This window comes from Mobula hypostoma, chromosome 6 (assembly GCF_963921235.1).
Source record: "Mobula hypostoma chromosome 6, sMobHyp1.1, whole genome shotgun sequence".
Lineage (NCBI taxonomy): Eukaryota > Metazoa > Chordata > Chondrichthyes > Myliobatiformes > Myliobatidae > Mobula > Mobula hypostoma.
The window spans coordinates 80,054,112-80,075,360 of record NC_086102.1 but is presented as its reverse complement, the minus strand read 5'-3'; the positions used below and the strand labels follow the sequence as shown (position 1 = coordinate 80,075,360).

The window sequence follows — 21,249 nt, the reverse complement described above, 5'->3', positions numbered from 1 at the left end:
TTGAAAGTATTTATCTAAACCTTCACTTAGTAATCCTGCCTTTTCTCTTTGGAGGAATAAAGGAATTTATTCCTTTATGGATCTGTTTCAAGAAGGCCGATTGATGTCCTTTGAGAAATTAACAACTAAATACTCTCTTTCACACTCACACTTTTTGCAATATCTTCAGGCTAGACATTTTTTACAAGAATATTTAAGCAATTTTCCATATATACAAGATTCTGACCTGTTAGATATTATTTTAAAAATGAACCCTTTAGTGAAAGGTTTTATTGAGAAAATTTATAATTTACTATTACAACAGGATAATTATCCTCTACTTAAGATTAAGCAAGATTGGGAAAGAGAGCTTAACATGACCTTGATAACAGAGGATTGGTTGCGAATTTTGAAGTTGGTTAACTCTTCTTCGATTTGCGCCAGTCATTCTCTAATTGAATTTAAAATTGTACATCGTTATTATTTGACAAAGGAGAGACTGTCTAAAATATTTCCTAATGTTAATAGATGTAAAACTGAGATAGCTACATTGACACATATGTTTTGGTCATGTTCTGTATTGAAACAGTTTTGGAAATATATTTTTTTTACAATTTCTAAAGCTTTAAAAATTAATTTACAACCTAATAAATTGACAGCTTTGTTTGGTATAATTCCTCAATGTATTCATGGTATTTCTATATCAGACCAACATGTAATTGCATTTGTTACATTATTGGCTAGAAGGGCTATTTTATTAAAATGGAAAGATGCTTCTGCTCCCACTTTGATACAATAGTTCTCTCGGGTGATGCTATGTCTTAGTTTGGAAAGAATCAGAAGTCAAACTTTTGATCCTCGATTTGACTTTGAGAAAAGTTGGGGTTCTTTTGCCCGCTACTATCATTTGATTTGTGTTAATTAAGATGGTCCCCTTCTGATTCTTGGGTAAATGGATTTGGTTGGCGGATTGATGTCTTTTTTTTTATGGAAGCTTGTATGGCGTATAGCTCCGGGTTTGTGCTCCAAATGGGTGCTTCTTGTTTTTTTTTGTTAGCAGGGTTTTTTTTGTTTTAGTTAGCAGGGGTTCTTTTTCCCAAAAAAAAGCTTTAACATTTTGTTTTTTTTAAATTATTATTATTATTATTGATATACTGTTTAGCTTGGTTAATAGTTTAACTCTTATTATACATATTGATATGTTGACTTGATTATATTAATGTTTTTTGTTGTCGATTTTCAATAATTAATAAAAAGATCTAAATGAAAATGAAAATTAATGTGACCTTTTGAGAATTAAGAAAAAATAGAATTCCTTGAATTTCAGAGAGAGGAGGAAGGGGAGAAGAAAATCAAAAGGAAGGTCTGTGATAGGGTGGAATGTACAGATGAAGTGGCAAAATGAATACTGCCATGGTAGCATAGCGCTGTTACACCTTAGGATGTTGGCCATCAAAGTTCAATTCCAGGATTCTCTGTAAGGAGTCTCTGTATGTCCTCCCCATGGATGTTCTGGTTTCCTCACACGGTCCAAAGATGTACCAGGTAGAGTTATTGGTCATTGTAAATTACCTGTGATTAAGTTAGGGTTAAATCAGGGTTGTTAGGGGTTTATACACTAAAGTGTAAAAGAGAGGCGAGAGTGGATATCGGACTGCTGGAAAATGATGCTGGAGAAGTGGTAAATGGGGAAGAATGAAATGACAAGCAAACTGAATAAGTATTTTGCGTTAGTCTTCACTGTGGAAGGTGCTAGCTGTATGGTGGAAGTTCCAGGTGTTAGGGGGCATTAAGTGTGTGAAGTTACCATAACTAGAGAGAGGTTCTTGGGCAACTGAAAGGTCTGAAGGTAGATAAATCACCTGGACCAGATGGTGAGTTCTGAAAGAGGTGGCTGAAGAGATTGTGCAGGCATTAGTAATGGCCTTTCAAGAATCACTAGATACTGGAATTGTTCCAGAAGACAAAATGCAAATGTCACTCCACTCTTTAAGAAGGGAGAGAGGCAGAAGAAAGGAAGCTATAGATTAGATTAGATGAGATTCAACTTTATTGTCGTTGTGCCGAGTACAGGTACAAAGCAAATGAAATGCAGTAGCATCTGACCAGAAATGCAAAGAATAGTGTTATTTACAAAATAACTTTGAATAAAAAGTAAGTGCTACAGCACACAAATGTATAAGTACTGAGACAGTATAATATGGGTGCAATACTGCTATAGGCCTGTAAGTCTGACCTCAATGGTTGGGAAGATGTTGGAATTGATTATTAAGGATAAGGTTTCAGGGTACTTGGAGGCATACGATAAAATAGGCCAGAGTCAGCATGGTTTCCTCAAGGGAAAATCTTGCCTGACAAATCTGTTGGAATTCTTTGAAGAAATAACAAGCAGGATAGACAAAGATTTTAAGAAGGCCTTTGACAAGGTGCCACACATGAGTTTGCTGAACAACTATAAGCCCCTGGTATTACAGGAAAGATCCTAGCATGGATAAAGCAGTGGCTGATTGGCAGGAGGCAAAGAGTGGGAATAAAGGGAGCCTTTTCTGGCTAGCTGCTGTTGACTATTATTGTTTCACAGAGATCTGTGTTCGGGCTGATTTTTTTTTACGTGAAATGTCAATGACTTGGACAATAGAATTGATGGCTTTGTTTGAAAGTTTGCATGTGATATTCAGATAGTTGGAGGAGCAGGTAGTTTTGAGGAAGTAGAGAGCCTACAGAAGGGCTTAGACAGATTAGGAGAATGGTCAAAGAAATAGCAGTTGGAATACAGTGTCGGGAAGTGTATGGTCATGCACTTTTGTTAAATAAATGAAAGGATTGACTATTTTCTATATGGAGAGAAAATACAATAAACTGAGGTGCAAAGGGACTTGGAAGTCCTTGTGCAGGACTCCCTAAAGGTTAATTTGCAGGTTGAGTCTGGTGAGGAAGGCAAATGTAATGCTAGCATTCATTTTAAGAGGTCTAAAATATAAAAGTAATGTTGAAACTTCATAAATCACTGGTGAGGCCTCATTTGAAGTATTGTGAGCAGGTTTGGGCACCTTATCTTATAAAGGACATGTTGAACTGGAGAGGGTTCAAAGGAGATTCACGAAAATTATTCCTGGATTGAACTGCTTGTCAAATGCAGAGTATTTGACGGCTCTGTGGCTGTATTGACTGGAATTAAAAGAATGAGGGGTGACCTCATGGAAACCTATCGAATGGTGAAAGGCTTTGATAGAGTAGATGTAGAGAGGATGCTTCCTATGGTAGGAGAGTCTAAGACCATTGGACACAGCCTCAGAATAGAAGGGCATCTTTTTAGCCAGAGTGGTGAATCTCTGGAATTCTTTGCCACAGGCAGCTGAGGAGGCCAAGTCTTTATGTATATTTAAGCCAGAAGTTGATAACTTGTTGATTAGCCAGGATATGAAGGGATACGGGGAGAAGGCAGGAGATTGGGACTGAGAGGAAAATTAGATCAGCATGGAGTAGACTCGATAGGCCAAATGGCCTAATTCCTCTCCTATACCTTATGGACCAATAGTCTAATGTTAATACTTAAATGAGTATCCATGTGGAAATACATGAGCTTTTTCTAGTCTGCAATATCTGCTTGGATGAATCTGGACCATGACATTCCAGTGAAGAATCACAAATTATTCCATTAGCTGGCACAATCATAATTATAGTTCAATTATTATTAATCTTGTAACTATCAACATAAGGACATGAAGCAGTACAGCACTGCTCACGATATGTCAAACTGCATGCCAATTTATACTAAATGTTCTCTTCCTATATATCATCCACATCCTCTGTTCCCTTTATATTCATGTGTCTATTGAAAAATCTCTTAAATTCCACCAAAATGCCTGCTTCATCTACTACCTCTGGTAACCCATTCCAGGCACCTGTCATTTTCTGTGTTTTTTAAAAAAAAAACTTGCCCTTCAAGTCACTAGCTTCCTCTCTCATTTTTTATTCTGGGGAAAACATTCTAATACCATACCATATCTATTCCTCGGATGCTCTGGGGAGAATAATCCAAGTTTGTCCAACCTTTCCTTAATCTAATTCAGGCAGCATCTTAGTTTCCACATCCTTCCTACATGGGGTGAACAGGACCGCATACAATGCTCAAAGTGTGATCTGACCAAACGTGTTTTACAGCATCACTTCTTTACATTTCTACTCACATCTCTGCCAGTGAAGGCAAGCATAACATACACCTTCATTACCACTTTATCAACTTGCCATAGCAACTTTCAGTGAACTATGGAGCTGGACCCCAAGATCCCTCTGTACCAAAATTTCTCTTTTAATTTGATCTCCCAAAGTGCAATACCTCACACCAGCCTATATTAAACTTTATCAGCTATTTCTCTGCCATATCTGTAATGTATCCATATCCCACAATATTCTTTGATGGTCCTTTACACTGTCCACAATTCCACCACTCTTTGAGTCATCCACAAACAATACAGAACCTAGCACTGATCCTTGCAGAACACTGCTGGTCACGGACTCTAGCTAGAATAACAGCCTTCCACCCCTGAACTCTTATCTTCTATGTCAAGCCAGTTCTGAATCCGAACTTGCAATTCACCCTGGATACCATACATCTTTATCTTCTCCTTTGTGCCTCACCAATATTTATCAATGCACCATAGAAAGCATCCTATCCAAATGCAAAACGGCTTGGTTTAGCAATTGCTCTGCTTGTGTCAGCTTGAACTGCAGAGGGTTGTAGGCACAGCTCAGCAAAGCACATCATGGAGAACAGCCTCCCCTCCATGGACTTTATCTGCACTTCTCACTGCCTTATTAAAGGTCCCAACCAACCATTCTTTTTTCTCCCCCACCCCCCTCCACTGGGCAGAAGATACAAAAGCCTGAAAGCATGTACCTTTTTTAATAATTTTTATACTGCAGTTATAAGACTTGAATGGTGTCCTAATATATGTTGGACTCCTGACCTCACAATTGCCTCACTACAATCTTGTGCCTTTTTGTCTAACTGCACTGCAGTTTCTCTGTAACCACTGATATGAGGGTCACTGGCCAATTATTTCCTGGATTATCCCCATTTTCCTCCTTGAACAAAAACAACATTTGCTACTCTCCAGTACTGTCAGACGTCACCTATTGATAGCGAGGACACAAAGATATTTGTCAAAGTCCCAACAATCCTCTCACATATTGCTTTATGCATTCAGGCCTTGGGACTGATTCACCTTGATGCTTTTCTGAAGACTCAGCACTACCTCCTCTTTAACCTTAAAATATCATAGCATATTGGCACGTCCAACTCTATTTTCCCTATTCTCCAAATCCTTCTCCCTGGTAAATACCTCAAAGTATTCATTTAACACCTCAGTCATTTGCTTTGACTCCAAATACAAATTCCCTCCTTTATCCTTGAGTGGTCCTACCCTCTTTTTAGTTATCCTTTTTTTCCTTAACACAAATAAAAAATGCCTTGGAGTTTTCCTTGATCCTGTTTGCCAAGGATATTTCATGCCCTTCTTAAGCACCTGCTTGAGCACTTGCCTGTTTTCTTTATATATAACCATATAACAATTACAGCACGGAAACAGGCCATCTCGGCCCTTCTAGTCTGTGCCGAACTTTTACTTTATATTTCACAAGGACCCAGTATCACTTCAGCTTCCTACACCTTGTGTATACTTTTTCTTCCTGACTAAATTTAGGACCTCACAGGCCATAAAAGATCCTACTACTTTGCCGTTATGTCTTTACTCCTTACCAGAATATTCCCATCCTGATTTCTGATCAGCTAACTTTTAAATAACTCCCAGACGTCAGACTGTTTGTCAGCAGCTGCTTACAGTCAATACCCCTTAGCTTTTTTCCCATCCTGTCTTAATTTACCCTTCTGCCACCCCCCGCCAATTTAGCCCCTGACCACAAGTTCCAATTTTATTTTTATCCATGACTATCTTAAAACAGAGTGAGTTGTAGTCACTTTTCTCATAATGTTCACCCACTATCAGGTCTGTCACCTAACCTGGTTCACTTCCCAAAACCAGGTCTACTATGTTCTCTCCTCTAGTTGGACTCTCCACATACTGTTTTAAGAGCCCCTCTTAGGTGCGCTGGAGTAATTCTGCTCCATTTAAGTCTCTTGTATTAAGGAGGTTCCAATCAATACTGGGAAAGTTAAAGTCTTTCATTATGACAAATCTGTTGTTTCTGCACTTTTAATTAACTGTCTATGTATCTGTTCCTCCATCTCTCAGTGGCTACTCCCTTTGCTGGACCTCATCCCACTCGGGCCCATGTCATTTGGTACCTATATGGACCATAATCTCCAGTTGATTACTCACCTGTGCCTTTCAGAATCGCCTGTACCTTCTGTGAGGCATCCTTGACTCTGGCACCAGGGAGGCAACACACAATTCTGGAGTCTCATTTGCAGCAGCAGAAATGCCTATCCGCACCTTTTACTATCAAGTCCTTATCTCTATTACTCTGCCTGACTTCACCTTCCCTTCCTTGCCTCAGAGCTGGGCATGGTGCCACTAACCCAACTACTGCTGCTGTCCTCTGAAAGGGCACTCCCCCACGCGCGTACACACACCTAAAGAAATACAGCTGTCACTGAAGGGAATAACTATTGTATAATTCTGCACTCTCTGTTAACTCCCTTACTTCTCCTTGTGGTCACCTTGTAGTCTGCACAATAAGCATGACCAGCACACTAAAACTTTCATATATAATGTCCTCAGCATCCTGGATGATCCTGAGTACATCCAACAGTACCCCCTTCATCCAGTCTGTCAAGAGTCACAGCTGAGTGCACTTCCTGTAGATACAGTTATCAGGGGGACCCTGAGGTTCACTGACTTCCCATTTCTTGCAGGGGAAGCATTCAACTGCCCTGGCTGCCATTTTGTCTATAACTGGCCACTTCAAAATGGTCACTCTGCTTGATCTTGCCTTCCTTTTATTGGCTGTGTTACTGCATGGTTATCCAGTCAAAAACATCATTTAAAAAGCTGAATGTATTCTCACTCCAAACACAACATTATATAAAAGTGCACATGCGCCGGTCGTGCATGCAGCCTGTTACAGCTGTTCCGACTAATTCTTACTGTTTTAACTTATGTTACTTATTGTATTTTTTTTTTCACGGTAACATGTTGAAGTTGCACCCTCTCTAACATGCTGGTAGAGAGAGTTTTATTTGGGTTTTTAGCGCTGGAAATAGTTACATTCCGACATATCTCATTAGCGGGGCAGAAGCATGGTCGCACTGTTTATTCCAGGGACCAGCTGATTGAGCTTATGCTGGCCAGTTTAGTGAGCAGAGTGGCGGACACCCCTGCTGAAATCTGGAGGAAAACATAGAGGATGCAGAGGGGGATCACAAAGGTGAGGAAAGAGGACCGGGTGGAGACAACAGAGACTTATGGAGAAGAGGAGTTCAGTGGGTAATAAAATAGATGAGTTCACGGCGCTAGCCAGGCGTCAGAGGACATTTCAGGAGTGCAATGTTATGTGTTTTACTGGAACGGGGCTGCACGAGGACGTACCCGATCAAAACTTTTCCATGGACGACTTCCAGACTGTTCGGGCTGACTGGAAGTGCACTGAGAGCGGTAAGCGTAAAGGAATTGGGTGCTTATTGTTCTGGTTAACAACAGATGGTGCAATCCGGGTCATATTACGATCAAGGAACGTGTTTGTAGACCGGATATTGAGCTTTTTGCTGTTGGACTCCAGCCATATTCCACTGAGATACAACACTGGGCATCACTGGAGGTTGTTCCTGCCTGTGGCCATCGAACTTTGCAGCTCCTCCTGTGGAGGGTCAGACACCCTGAGCCAATAGGCTGGTCCTGGACTTATTTCCGTCTGGCATAGTTTGCATTTTTTTGTTTGATTGTTCGTGGTTTTTGTATTGCTATATTTATGCTCTATTCTTGGTTGGTGCGGCTGTAACGAAACCCAATTTCCCTTGGGATCAATAAAGTATATCTATCTATCTATCTACTATTTACTGATAATGTATTAATTATTTCATACATTGCCAGTAATTAATGTTATAAAATTATGAACCTCTTCCATCCCACAACATTTGGCTTGAACGGTAGCCAGGATGTGGGCTACAAATTACAATGGGAGATAGAAAATGCATGTCAAAAGGGCAATGTTATGATCGTCATGGGGGATTTCAATATGCAGGTAGGTTGGGAAAATTAGCTTGGTGCTAGATCCTAAGAGAGGGAATTTGTAGAATGCCTACGAGATGACTTTTTAAGAGCAGTTTGTGATTGAACCCATTAGGACAATAGGCAATTCAGGATTGTGTGTGGTGCAGTGAACCAGATTTGATAAGGTAAAGGAACCCCTAGGAGTCAGTGATCATAATATAGGATTCACCTTGCAATTTGAGAAGGAAGAGTAAGGTCATATGTATCAGTATTACAGTGGAGTAAAGGGGATTACAGAGGCATGAGAGAGGAGCTGACCAAAGTTGATTGGAAGGGAACACTAGCAGGGATGATGGCAGAACAGCAATGGCTGGAGTTTTTGGAGGCAATTCAAAAGGCGAAGGATGGATACATCCCAAAGATGAATAAGTATTCTAAAGGGAGGATGAGGCAACTGTGACTGACGAGGAAAGTCAAAGACAGCGTAAAAGCAAAAGAGAGGGCATATAGTATAACAAAAGTTAGTGAAAAATTAGAAGATTGGGAAGCTTTTAAAAACCAACAGAAGACAACTAAAAAAATGAGAGAAAAAATGAAATATGAAGATAAACTAGCCAATGATATAAAAGAAAATATCAAAAGTTTCTTCAGATATATAAAGAGTAGAACAGAGTGGATATTGGACCACTGCAAAATGACGCTGGAAGAGTAGTAATGAGGGACAATTAAGTGGCAGGGGATCTTAATAAGTATCTTGCATCTCTCTTTACAGTGGAAGACACTAGCAGTATGCCAGAAATTTGAGAGTGTCAGGAGGCAGAAGTGAGTGCAGTTGCTATTACTAAGAAGTTGCTTGGGAAGCTGAAAGGTCTGAGGGTGGATAAGTCATCTGGACTAGATGAGCTACACCCCAGGATTCTGAAAGAGGTAGCTGAAGAGATTCTGGAGGCATTAGTAATGATCTTTCAAAAATAACTAGATTCTGGAATGGTTCTGGAGGCCTGGAAAATTGCAAATGTTACTCCACTCTTTAAGAAGGAAGAGAGGCAGGAAGTAATAAGCTAGTTAGCCTGACTAGTTAGTTAACCATCTGTGATTTGAAAGATGTTGGGAGTCCATAACTAAGGATGAGATTTTGGAGTACTCAAATGTACATGATAAAGTAAGCTAAAGTCGGCATGGTTTTCTTAAAGGGGAAATCTTGTCCAACTAATCTATTGGAATTCTTTGAAGGAATGACAGACAGAATAGACGAAGAATCAGTGGATTTTGTTTACTTGGATCTTCAGGGGGCTTTTAACAAGGTGCCACACATAAAGCTGCTTAACAAGATTAAGAAACCATCATCTTATATGAAAGATAGAAGCAATGATAGAAGCTTTGGCTGACTGGCAGGAGCAAAGAGTAAGAATAAAGTGGGCCTTTTCTGGTGGCTGCTAATAACTATTGGTGTTCTGTAAGGGTCGATATTGGGACTGCTTTTTACGTTATATGTCAGTGATTTGGATGACAGAATTGATGGCTCTGTGGCCAGGTTTGCAGACAATAGGAAGGAGGGGCAGCTAGTGTTGAGGAACTAGGGAGTCTGCAGAAGGATTTAGATTAAGAGAAGGTCTAAGCAGTGACAGATAGAATATAGTAGAGGGAAGTGTATGGTCATGTAATTTGGTAGAAAGAATAAAGGTGTAGATTCTTTTCAAAACATGGAGAAAATTCAAAATCAGAGGTGCAAAGGGACTTGGGACTTCTTGTGCAGGATTCTCTAAATGTTAACTTTCAGGCTGAGTTAGTGGTAAGGAAGTCGTATGCAATGTTAGCATTCATTTCAAGAAGGCTAGAATATAAGACCAAGGATGTTATGCTGCAGCTTCATACATTGTGAGCAATTTTGGGTCCCTTATCTATCTAAGAAAGGATGTGCTGCCATTGGAGAGGGTCCTGAGGAGGTTCAGGAGAATGGTTCCAGGAAGAAAAGGGTTAGTGTATAAGGAACATTTGATGACTCTGGACCCACACTCGCTGGAGTTTATAAGAATGGGGGGGGAGGGGGAGAGAGATCCCATTGAAACCTGTTGAATGGCTTAGATAGAGTGGATGCAGAGATGATGATGATTCCTATAGTGAGTGAGTCTAGGACCAGACAGCCTCGGGGACGTCCATTTAGAACAGAGATGAGGATGAATTTCTTTAGCCAGAAGATGAGATATAAGACCATAAGATATAGAATCAGAAGTAGGCCATTCGGTCCCTCGAGTCTGCTCTGCCATTCAATCATGGGCTGATCAAATTCTTCCAGTCTTGCTCACTCCCCTGCCTTCTCTCCATACCCTTTGATGCCCTGGCTAATTAAAAACCTATTTATCGCTGCCTTAAATACATCCAATGACTTGGCCTTCACAGCCACTCATGGAAACAAATTCCACAGATTTACCACCCTCTGACTAAAGTAATTTCTCTGTATCTCTGTTCTAAATGGACGTCCTTCAATCCTGAAGTCGTGCCCTCGTCTGAGGCTCCCCAACCATGGGAAATAACTTTGCCATATCTAATCTGTTCAGGCCTTTTAACATTCAGAATGTTTCAGTGAGATCCTCCCCACCATTCTCCTGAACTCCTGGCAATACAGCACAAGAGCTGCCAGACGTTCCTCATACAGTAACCCTTTCATTCCTGGAATCATTCTCGTGAATCTTCTCTGAACCCTCTCCAATGTCAGTAATCCTTTCTAAAATAAGGAGCCCAAAACTGCACACAATATTCCAAGTGTGGTCTCATGAGTGCCTTATAGAGCCTCAACATCACATTCCTGCTCTTGTATTCTATACCTCCAGAAATGAATGCCAACATTGCATTTGTTGTCTTTACCACCGACTCAACCTGGAGGTTAACCTTTAAGGTGTCCTGCACAAGGACTCCCAAGTCCCTTTGCATGCATCTCTGCATTTTGAATTCTCATCCCATCTAAATAATAGTCTACCTGTTTATTTCTTCCACCAAAGTGCATGACCATACACTTTCCAACATTGTATTTCGTTTGCCACTTCTTTGCCCATTCCCCTAAACTACTTAAGTCTCTTTGCAGGCTCTCTATTTCCTCAACACTACCCGCTCTTCCACCTATCTTTGTATCATCGGCATATTTAGCCACAAATCCATTAACCTCATAGTCCAAATCATTGACATACATCATAAAAAGCTGCAGTCCCAACACCAACCCCTGTGGAACTCCACTGGTAACCGGCAGCCAGCCAGAATAGAATCCCTTTATTCCCACTCTCTGTTTTCTGCTGATCAGCCATTGCTCCACCCATGCTAGTAACTTCCCTGTAATTCCATGGGCTTTTATCTTGCTAAGCAGCCTCATGTGTGACAGGCCTTCTGAAAGTCCAAGTACACCACATCTACTACATCTCCTTTGTCTAGTCTGCTTGTAATTTCCTCAAAAAATTCCAGTAGGTTTGTCAGGCAAAATTTTCCCTTCAGGAAACCATGCTGGCTTTGGCCTGTCTTGTCATTTGCCTCCAGGTACTCCGTAATCTCATCAATAATGATCGATTCCAACAACTTCACAACTACTAACGTCAGGCTAACAGGTCTATAGTTCCCTTTCTGCTGCCTCCCACCCTTCTTAAATAGTGGAGTAACATTTGCAATTTTCCAGTCATCCGGTACAATGGCAGAATCTATCAATTTTTTGAAAGATCACTGTTAATGCCTCTGCAATCTCTCCAGCTACTTCCTTCAGAACCCGAGGGTGCATTCCATCAGGTCCAGCAGATTTGTACACCTCAGACCATTATGCTTCCTGAGCACCTATTCAGTTGTAATTTTCACTGCATGTATTTCACTTCCCTGACACTCTTGAATGTTCAGTATACTGCAGATGTCTTCCACTGTAAAGACTGATGCAAGATACGCATTCAGTTCCTCTGCCATCTCTGCGCCTTTCATTGCAATATCTCCAGCGTCATTTTGTATTGGTCCTATATCTACCATTAACTCTCTTTTACCCTTTAAACACTTTTTTTTAAGTATATAGTACCTTCTTTGATATTAGTCGTCAGCTTCCTTTCATAATTCATCTTTTCCTTCCTAATGACCTTCTTAATTTCCTTCTGCAAGTTTTAAAAGCTTCCCAATCCTCTATCTTCCCACTAGCTTTGGCTTCCTCTCTTTTGCTTTTATTTTGGCTCTGTCTTCACTTGTCAGCCATGGTAGTGTCCTTCTTCCATTCGAAGATTTCTTCTTACTTGGAATATATGTCTTGTACTTCCATCATTTTTTGCAGAAACTCCAACCATTACTGCTCTGCTGTCTTTCCTGCTAGTGTCCCTTTCCAGTCAACTTTGCCCAGATCCCCACTCATGCCATTGTAATTTTCTTTGTTCCGCTGAAATACCGACACATTGGATTTTAGTTTCTCCTTCTCAAATTTCAAAGTGAATGCGATCATATTGTGATCACTGTTCCCTAAGGGTTCCTTAACTCTAAGCTCTTTTATCACCTCTGGAACATTGCACAACACCCAATCCAGCACCGCTGATCCCCTAGTGGGCTCAACAACAAGCTGTTCTAAAAAGTCGTCCCTTAGACATTCTACAAATTCTCTCTCTTGAGGTCCAGTAATGACCTGGTTTTCCCAATCTACTTTCATGTTAAAATCCCCAACGATTATCATGACATTGCCCTTCTGACATGCCTTTTCTATCTCCTGCTGTAATTTGTAATCCACAACCCAGCTGCTGTTTGGAGGCCTACACATAACTGCCATTAGGGTCCTTTTACCCTTGCCATTTCTTAACTCAACCCATAGAGACTCCACGCCTTCTGATCCTATATTATTCCTTTCTAATGATTTAATATTATTTCTTATGCACAGGGCCACACCACCCCCTCTGCCTACTAACCTATCTTTCTGATACACTGTGTATACTTGGACGTTCAGCTCCCAATGGCAGTCATCCTTTAGCCAAGTTTCAGAGATGGCCACAATGTCATACTTGCCAATCTGTAGCTGAATTTCAAGATCGTCCATTTTATTTCTTATGCTGCATGCATTCAAATATAACACTTTCAGTCCAGTATTTGTTACTTTCTGGTTTAACTGCACCACACCTCTATTGCCCTGTAACTCATCCCACTGGCTGTGATTATGGCTCATCTCCTGCCTCTCCTTTCTATCATCTCTGTTGCATGCTATCTTTGATTTATTTCTGTTTTCCCCTTTCTCGGCCCTATCACTCTGGTTCCTGCCAAATTAGTTTAACCCTCCCTAACAGCTCTATTAAACCTGCCTGCTAGGATATTGGATTCTTTTGGATTCAGGTGTAACCCGTCCTTTTTGTAGAGTCCCCAATGATCCAGGAATCTGAAGCCTTGGCCCCTAAATCAGTCTCTCAGCCACGCATTAATATGCCTGATCATGCTGTTCTTGTGCTCATTAGCACGTGGCACAGGCAGCAATCCTGAGATTACTTCCCTGGAGGTCCTGCTTTTCAGCTTCCTACCCAACTCCCTGAATTCTCTCTTAGAAACATAGAAAACAGGTGCAGGAGTAGGCCATTCGGCCCTTCGAGCCTGCACCGCCATTTATTATGATCATGACTGATCATCCAACTCAGAACCTCACCCCAGCCTTCCCTCCATACCCCCTGATCCCCATAGCCACAAGGGCCATATCTAACTCCCTCTTAAATATAGCCAATGAACTGGCCTCAACTGTTTCCTGTGGCAGAGAATTCCACAAATTCACCACTCTCTGTGTGAAGAAGTTTTTCCTCATCTCGGTCCTAAGAGGCTTCCCCTCTATCCCCAAACTGTGACCCCTCGTTCTGGACTTCCCCAACATCGGGAACAATCTTCCTGCATCTAGCCTGTCCAATCCCTTTAGGATTTTATACGTTTCAATCAGGTCCCCCCTCAATCTTCTAAATTCCAACGAGTACAAGCCTAGTTCATCCAGTCTTTCTTCATATGAAAGTCCTGCCATCCCAGGAATCAATCTGGTGGACCTTCTTTGTACTCCCTCTATGGCAAGGATGCCTTTCCTCAGATTAGGGGACCAAAACTGCACACAATACTCCAGGTGTGGTCTCACCAAGGCCTTGTACAACTGCAGTAGTACCTCCCTGCTCCTGTACTCGAATCCTCTCGCTATAAATGCCAGCATACCATTCGCCTTTTTCACCGCCTGCTGTACCTGCATGCCCACTTTCAATGACTGGTGTATAATGACACCCAGGTCTCGTTGCACCTCCCCTTTTCCTAATCGGCCACCATTCAGATAATAATCTGTTTTCCTATTTTTGCCACCAAAGTGGATAACTTCACATTTATCCACATTAAATTGCATCTGCCATGAATTTGCCCACTCACCCAACCTATCCAAGTCACCCTGTATCCTCTTAGCATCCTCCTCACAGCTAACACTGCCGCCCAGCTTCGTGTCATCTGCAAACTTGGAGATGCTGCATTTAATTCCCTCATCCAAGTCATTAATATATATTGTAAACAACTGGGGTCCCAGCACTGAGCCTTGCGGTACCCCACTAGTCACTGCCTGCCATTCTGAAAAGGTCCCGTTTATTCCCACTCTTTGCTTCCTGTCTGCTAACCAATTCTCTATCCACGTCAATACCTTACCCCCAATACCGTGTGCTTTAAGTTTGCACACTAATCTCCTGTGTGGGACCTTGTCAAAAGCCTTTTGAAAATCCAAATATACCACATCCACTGGTTCTCCCCTATCCACCCTACTAGTTACATCCTCAAAAAATTCTGAGATTCATCAGACATGATTTTCCTTTCACAAATCCATGCTGACTTTGTCCGATGATTTCACCGCTTTCCAAATGTGCTGTTATCACATCTTTGATAACTGACTCCAGCAGTTTCCCCACCACCGACGTTAGGCTAACCGGTCTATAATTCCCCAGTTTCTCTCTCCCTCCTTTTTTAAAAAGTGGGGTTACATTAGCCACCCTCCAATCCTCAGGAACTAGTCCAGAATCTAACGAGTTTTGAAAAATTATCACTAATGCATCCACTATTTCTTGGGCTACTTCCTTAAGCACTCTGGGATGCAGACCATCTGGCCCTGGGGATTTATCTGCCTTTAATCCCTTCAATTTACCTAACACCACTTCCCTACTAACAGGTATTTCGCTCAGTTCCTCCATCTCACCGGACCCTCTGTCCCCTACTATTTCTGGAAGATTATTTATGTCCTCCTTAGTGAAGACAGAACCAAAGTAATTATTCAATTGGTCTGCCATGTCCTTGCTCCCCATAATCAATTCACCTGTTTCTGTGTGTAGGGGACCTACATTTGTCTTTACCAGTCTTTTCCTTTTTACATATCTATAAAAGCTTTTACAGTCAGTTTTTATGTTCCCTGCCAGTTTTCTCTCATAATCTTTTTTCCCCTTCCTAATTAAGCCTTTTGTCCTCCTCTGCTGAACTCTGAATTTCTCCCAGTCCGCAGGTGAGCCACTTTTTCTGGCTAATTTGTATGCTGCTTCTTTGGAATTGATAACAACCCTAATTTCTCTTGTCAGCCGCGGGTGCACTACCTTCCTTGATTTATTCTTTTGCCAAACTGGGATGAACAATTGGTACCAATGACATAGGTAGGATAATAAATGGTTGCGGAGGCCCAAGTCACTGAGTATATTTAAGGCAGAGGTTGATAGGTTATTGATTAGTTAGGATGTCAAAGGTTACGGGGAGAAGACAGGAGATTGTGGTTGAGAGGGATGATGGAATGGTGGAGCAGACTCTATCGGCTGAGTGGCCTCACTTTTTTCCTGTGCCTTCTGGACTACTATTTGCTCCAGTGAGCTCATGGGGTCAATGGGACAGTACTGATTTCCATAGGCTTCAAACTGGGAGCAAAGCAATATGTTTGTATTGTAATTTCTTTAAAACATACACATGGCAGTGATGTGGGAGATAACAAATAAAATTCTTTTTTGGCTTCCTTTCTCAATTCACTGTTAACTCACAGAAAATTTCTCTTGGCTTACTCTTGCAAATTCTGGTTGACAACTGGATATTTCTGAAATAATTTACTAAAGTGAACTAAACAATGAATTGACATTTGTCAGTACACACTTCAAGTGCTGTGGTTACCTAAAAATCAATCAATTAAAAGGTAATTACACTTCTACAGAGCAGATCAATAAATGATTTCAGAAGATGAAAACAGTTTTGCTGATTTTACAGGAATTATTACAAAATTATCAACAGCTTTTCAATGTTCAGCTTGTTGTAATTTTACAATTTTTAATGTAGCTGCAAGTTCTACTACTGGACCTGACCTTCATTCGACAGAACGAGAGTCTCTAAGAACTAATAGCAAAGATCCTTCAACTTGGTCAATTGAAGAAGTCATGAAATTTGTTAAGGATGCAGATCCCCTAGCGTTGGCACCACATGCAGATCTCTTCAGAAAACATGCAAGTAGTTTTCAGAGCTATCAGAAGTACTTTTCTTTATCTCTACTGTTTGTAAGTATTGCCTTTGTGGCAGCAATTCTTGTATTAACATGTGTTATGGTATTGCAGGAAATCGATGGGAAGGCACTACTCTTACTGCGAAGTGACATGATAATGAAATACATGGGGCTGAAGTTGGGCCCAGCTTTGAAGCTTTGTTATCATATTGAAAGATTGAAGCATGGAAAATACTAAGAGAAAATAACATTTCATTTTTAACAGCTAGATGGAAGTTTTGATCCTGAAAGCCATCAATATCCTCTCTTGTGTATAACAATTTTCAGATTTCTCTTGGAGGAGCAGCTGCTTTGCTGTTTAATGAGACTTCTAAACCAAGAAAAATGTACAGTTTCATCCTGCAATGTAGAATTTGAAATGGCCCATTTTAATCATTGTCAAAGAATATTTGTGTAAGTTTTATTGTTGCTTTGGTAATTCAAACAAGGGTGCAGAATTCAAAGTAAATATTCAAAGTTCAAAATGCTAAATTTTATGCATTTATACTTATGTAAATTTGTTAATTTTTTGACACATTTCAGTCTGCAGTTTACATACCTTTCATTTGTATCTTCCTTAAAGTGCAGTAGTGTTACAATATTTGCAAGTTTCTGATAATCCATAAATACAGTTGTTTCTTGTTACCAAAATAGCTAAAATCCAAAGGATATCTACATCAGGATTTTACTGTGCTAAAATATTTATGCAAAGCTTCTAGATTACTAGAAGGATTTTTGAATGATCAGGTGTTCTTGCCTCGATAGCAAATCCTGTGACTATTCTTACCTAGCTCTTCCTATGCTCCAGTGGAGCAATCTGTCTTCTACCATATGATTTTTATCGTATGATCAACCAGGCTAATACTGTCACCCTTGAAGGGGTCAGACAGTAGTTTACACTGTTATGCAGTAATTGAAAACTAAAACTAGCACAATGTTTTGGAAGGTTATGTTTTAGACCTTCACACATTTCTAGTATGTTCTTACCCTCAAGTTTTTATATAATTTGTTGACTATATGATTAGTCAACTAGCCATGTTTTTATACACTGTGAGGTCTAACATATTGATAGTAATCTATTTTACTATCTGTGCCTGTGAAGATAAATTAAATCAGGGATAAGAATGTAAAATTTCCTAGCCAGTAACAGTTTGAATGTATTTCATAATGAGTAAATTAATTGGAAGAAATAACTATTTTACACAAGTTTGAAGTCTGTGAAATAGTTTATTTTGTTGCTGGTTGCCTTTTTATCCAAGGTAATTTCCTTTTAGTAACATAAAAGCAAATTTGTTTTGCATTGGTAATGACATACTTATGGCAAAAATGCTTTATACGTAATAAACATTTTGTAGTTATATAAACTTGTGTAACTTGTGTAAGTGTAGTCATGTTGTAATTTAAATATAGTCTGTCATTGTTTATGAACAGTTCCATTTTTGGTTCTAACTGAACATTTTTCTATTGCAGTTCTAATAAGCAATAGTTAAAGCACTGTACATAATACAGCATCTTGGCAAGTAATAAATGATTTTGGTCAGTTTGCTGTTTTGTGCTTCATTGCCTCTTGTGGCATATCGACAAAAGTTGGCATGAATACAATGTATAATGTGACAGTTTTCAAGGATATATTTAGATATCGATGGAGCATTGTAGAGAAGCAGTAGATGTTGAACTCATGAAATATCACTGAGCTGAAAAATTAACCCTTTCTCCATAGGTGATAACCTGAATATTTTCAATATTTTCTGTTGATATTTCATTAGTGGTTTTTGAGTAAATAAAGAGAAACTTCCTGCGGCAGAATAATATGCAGAAGCCAGATTGTAAGGTGATTTCTTAAACTTAAGAAAAGGTAATGTAAAGAAATGCATATTATACAACAAGTTGTCTATGCCTGAAAGGAGGGTGAAACCAGGAACAATGGTAACATTTCAAAAGATATTTGCAAGAATATTGGCAGTGTGGAGGATCGGAGATCAGAGAGATCTTGGGGTCTTTGTCCATAAGACACTCAAAAACTGCTGCACAGTTTGACAGTGTTATTAAGAGGGTGTATGTTGTGTTGGCCTTCATCAGCTGTGGGATTGAGTTCAAGAGCCGTGAGGTAATGTTAGTTAGACCCACTTGGAATACTGTGTTCAGTTCTGGTCACCTCCCTACAGGAAGGATGTGGATACTATAGAGATAGTGCAGAGGAGATTTACAAGGATGTTGCCTGGATTGGAGAGAGTGCCTTATGAGAATAGATTGAGTGAACTTGGCCTTTTCTCCTTGGAGCAACAGAGGATGAGAAGTGACCTGACAGGGGTGTATAAAATGATGAGATGCATAGATCATGTGGATAGCCAGAGGCTTTTTCCCAGGGCTGAAATGACTGACATGACAGGGCATAGTTTTAAGATGCTTGAAAGTAGGGGGGGGGGAGGTGGGGGATGTCAGGGCTAAGTTTTTCTACATAGAGAGTGTGTGGTGCATGGAATGGTGGTAGAGGTGGATACAATAGGTTTTTTTAAGAGCCTCTTAGATAGGTACATGGAGATTAGAAAAATAGAGGGCTGGAAATTCTAGGCAGTCTCTCGAGTAGTTCAGCACAACATTGTGGGCTGAAAAGCCTGCAATGTGCTGTAGATTTCTATGTTCTAATAATTAAAGGGGGGAAAGTTGCAGGGCTATTGAGAAAGAGCAGAAAAGTAGAATTAATTGGATAGTGTTACCAAAAAGGCAGTTGGTCTTCTCCAAACATCAGGCACACAGTATTGTAGCAGTTAGTGTTAACACTATTACAGTGCAAGCAACCTGGGTTCAATTCCACCACTGTCTGGAAGGAGATTGTATGAAGCATGGATTTCCTCTGGATGCTCCAGTTTCCTCCCACATTCCAAAGACATGAGGAGTAGTGGATTAATTGGTCACATGGGTGTAATTGAGTGCATAGGCATATTGGGCCAGAAGGGCCTGTTACTGTGCAGTGTCTCTAACTCTATACCCTTTTCCAATACTGGTGCTGCCATTCAGGTACATGTTTGTTTATAAACTTTATTTCTATGAGTTTATGGTTTCTAATGGCTTCATTTGAGTTTGATGTTGTACCTGATTATCCATAGGTGACTTCATGGGTAGTCATCTACGTGAGGAAACCAGAAGAGCCAAAGTAATCCCACAGTCACAGGGCAAGCTCTATGTGGGTAGCACTTATGGTCAGGATTGGACCTGAGCTTCTGACTCAGGCTCTGCAACTATGCCACAGATCCAGCTTTGACCCAGGTCTTGTTTTAGTTGTGCAAAGTCTGTGACCCACCCTCTCCTGAGTAATGTGTACACAGAATACACATACTATATTTCTCCAAATTATTCTGCTCCAAGAAACCTTTTAACAGATCTATGAAATATTACCCTTCCATAAAAATCATATTTATTATTTTCTGTCCCAGTTACACTTCCTGATCAGAAATGTTCTTCCTCAGGCAATGTGGTTAATCAAAATGTTCTTATGAACAGTGCATTCAAAACTTCCAAACTGACCAAACATACAATCATGTCAGGCACTTTTTCCCAGAATTACACAGCCGATCAGAATAACCTCAGTCATTGGTATGATCTAAATAATTTGTACTTTATTCCTTTATAAATGTCATTCATATTGGCAGAATTTTAAAGCACAAAATTCATTTCGCCCATCCCACTTACACTGACATAAAGATACTCCCACATTTAGAACTGTACCCCCAACTTCTTCCACCCTCAGCATCATTTTCGGAAGTGTATTCTAAATCTTAAACATGAGGAAATTCCTTTTAGCCTTTTCATTTTATAACAAATAAATAACCTATGTTATGGAATCAATTTCCAGAGGAAATAATTACTTTCCCTACTTCATTGATCAAAATCCTCCATATTTTTTTTATGTTATTGAGTGCCGTCAAGTCATCTTTGACTTATGGTGACCCTATGGATAGTGTAGTTGTCCATAGGGTTTTTGTGGCAAGATACAGAGGTAGATTGCCAGGCCTTGCTTCCGCGCAGATACCCAGCCAGATTCAAACTCAGGACCATCCGCCCCGAAGTCCAGTGCTGATATCACACCACCACCAGCTGGCCCATATTTTGAATGCCTCTGTTCAATTTCCCTTAAATTTCTCTGCTCTGAAGGAAAGAATGTCATCATCTGATTTCTTCACGTAATTGAACTCCATGCTGGTACCCTCTATGCAATCCAGGGGCCTTGACATTGTTCTTAATTTCCACAGTTCAGGCAGCTATGCTATTTCAATTGAGATCTAAGATGGAGTTTGTAAGGATTTGGTACATTTTTAAAAATTATATATCCAGTATTTCAAACTACATAGCCAAGATGCCACTTAATTTCTTAGCTGTGTTCTTGACTTGCCCTATTACTTTCAAGGACTTAAGAATTTTCACCCCCCAGGTACCTTTGTTTTAACCTTGCTCAATATTCATGAGTAAGTAAACTCTATTTTAACAAAAAAATGATTCACGGTGTGTGCTGCTGCACCATAAATTGGGCAAAACCCTGCCTTTTGTTGGTGCTCTTTATTTTATTTAGAGATACAGCATGAAATAGGCCCTTCGAGCTGCACTACCAAC

At 40.2% G+C, this 21,249-nt stretch overlaps 1 protein-coding gene across 4 annotated transcripts in view; it reads left to right on the top strand.

The window, feature by feature from the left end:
* scml2 (Scm polycomb group protein like 2) overlaps window positions 1–18,589 on the top strand; it is a 141,706-nt gene extending 123,117 nt beyond the window's left edge. For 3 of the 4 annotated variants that reach the window (XM_063051066.1, XM_063051065.1, XM_063051067.1), the window contains 2 exons: window positions 16,443–16,606; window positions 16,715–18,589. In XM_063051066.1, the coding sequence (XP_062907136.1) occupies window positions 16,443–16,606; window positions 16,715–16,840 (290 nt within the window). In that variant the 3' untranslated portion in view covers window positions 16,841–18,589. The remainder of the gene's footprint in view (window positions 1–16,442; window positions 16,607–16,714) is intronic. The other variant, XM_063051068.1, reaches the window with a different exon arrangement.
* The last annotated feature ends 2,660 nt before the right edge of the window (window positions 18,590–21,249 follow it).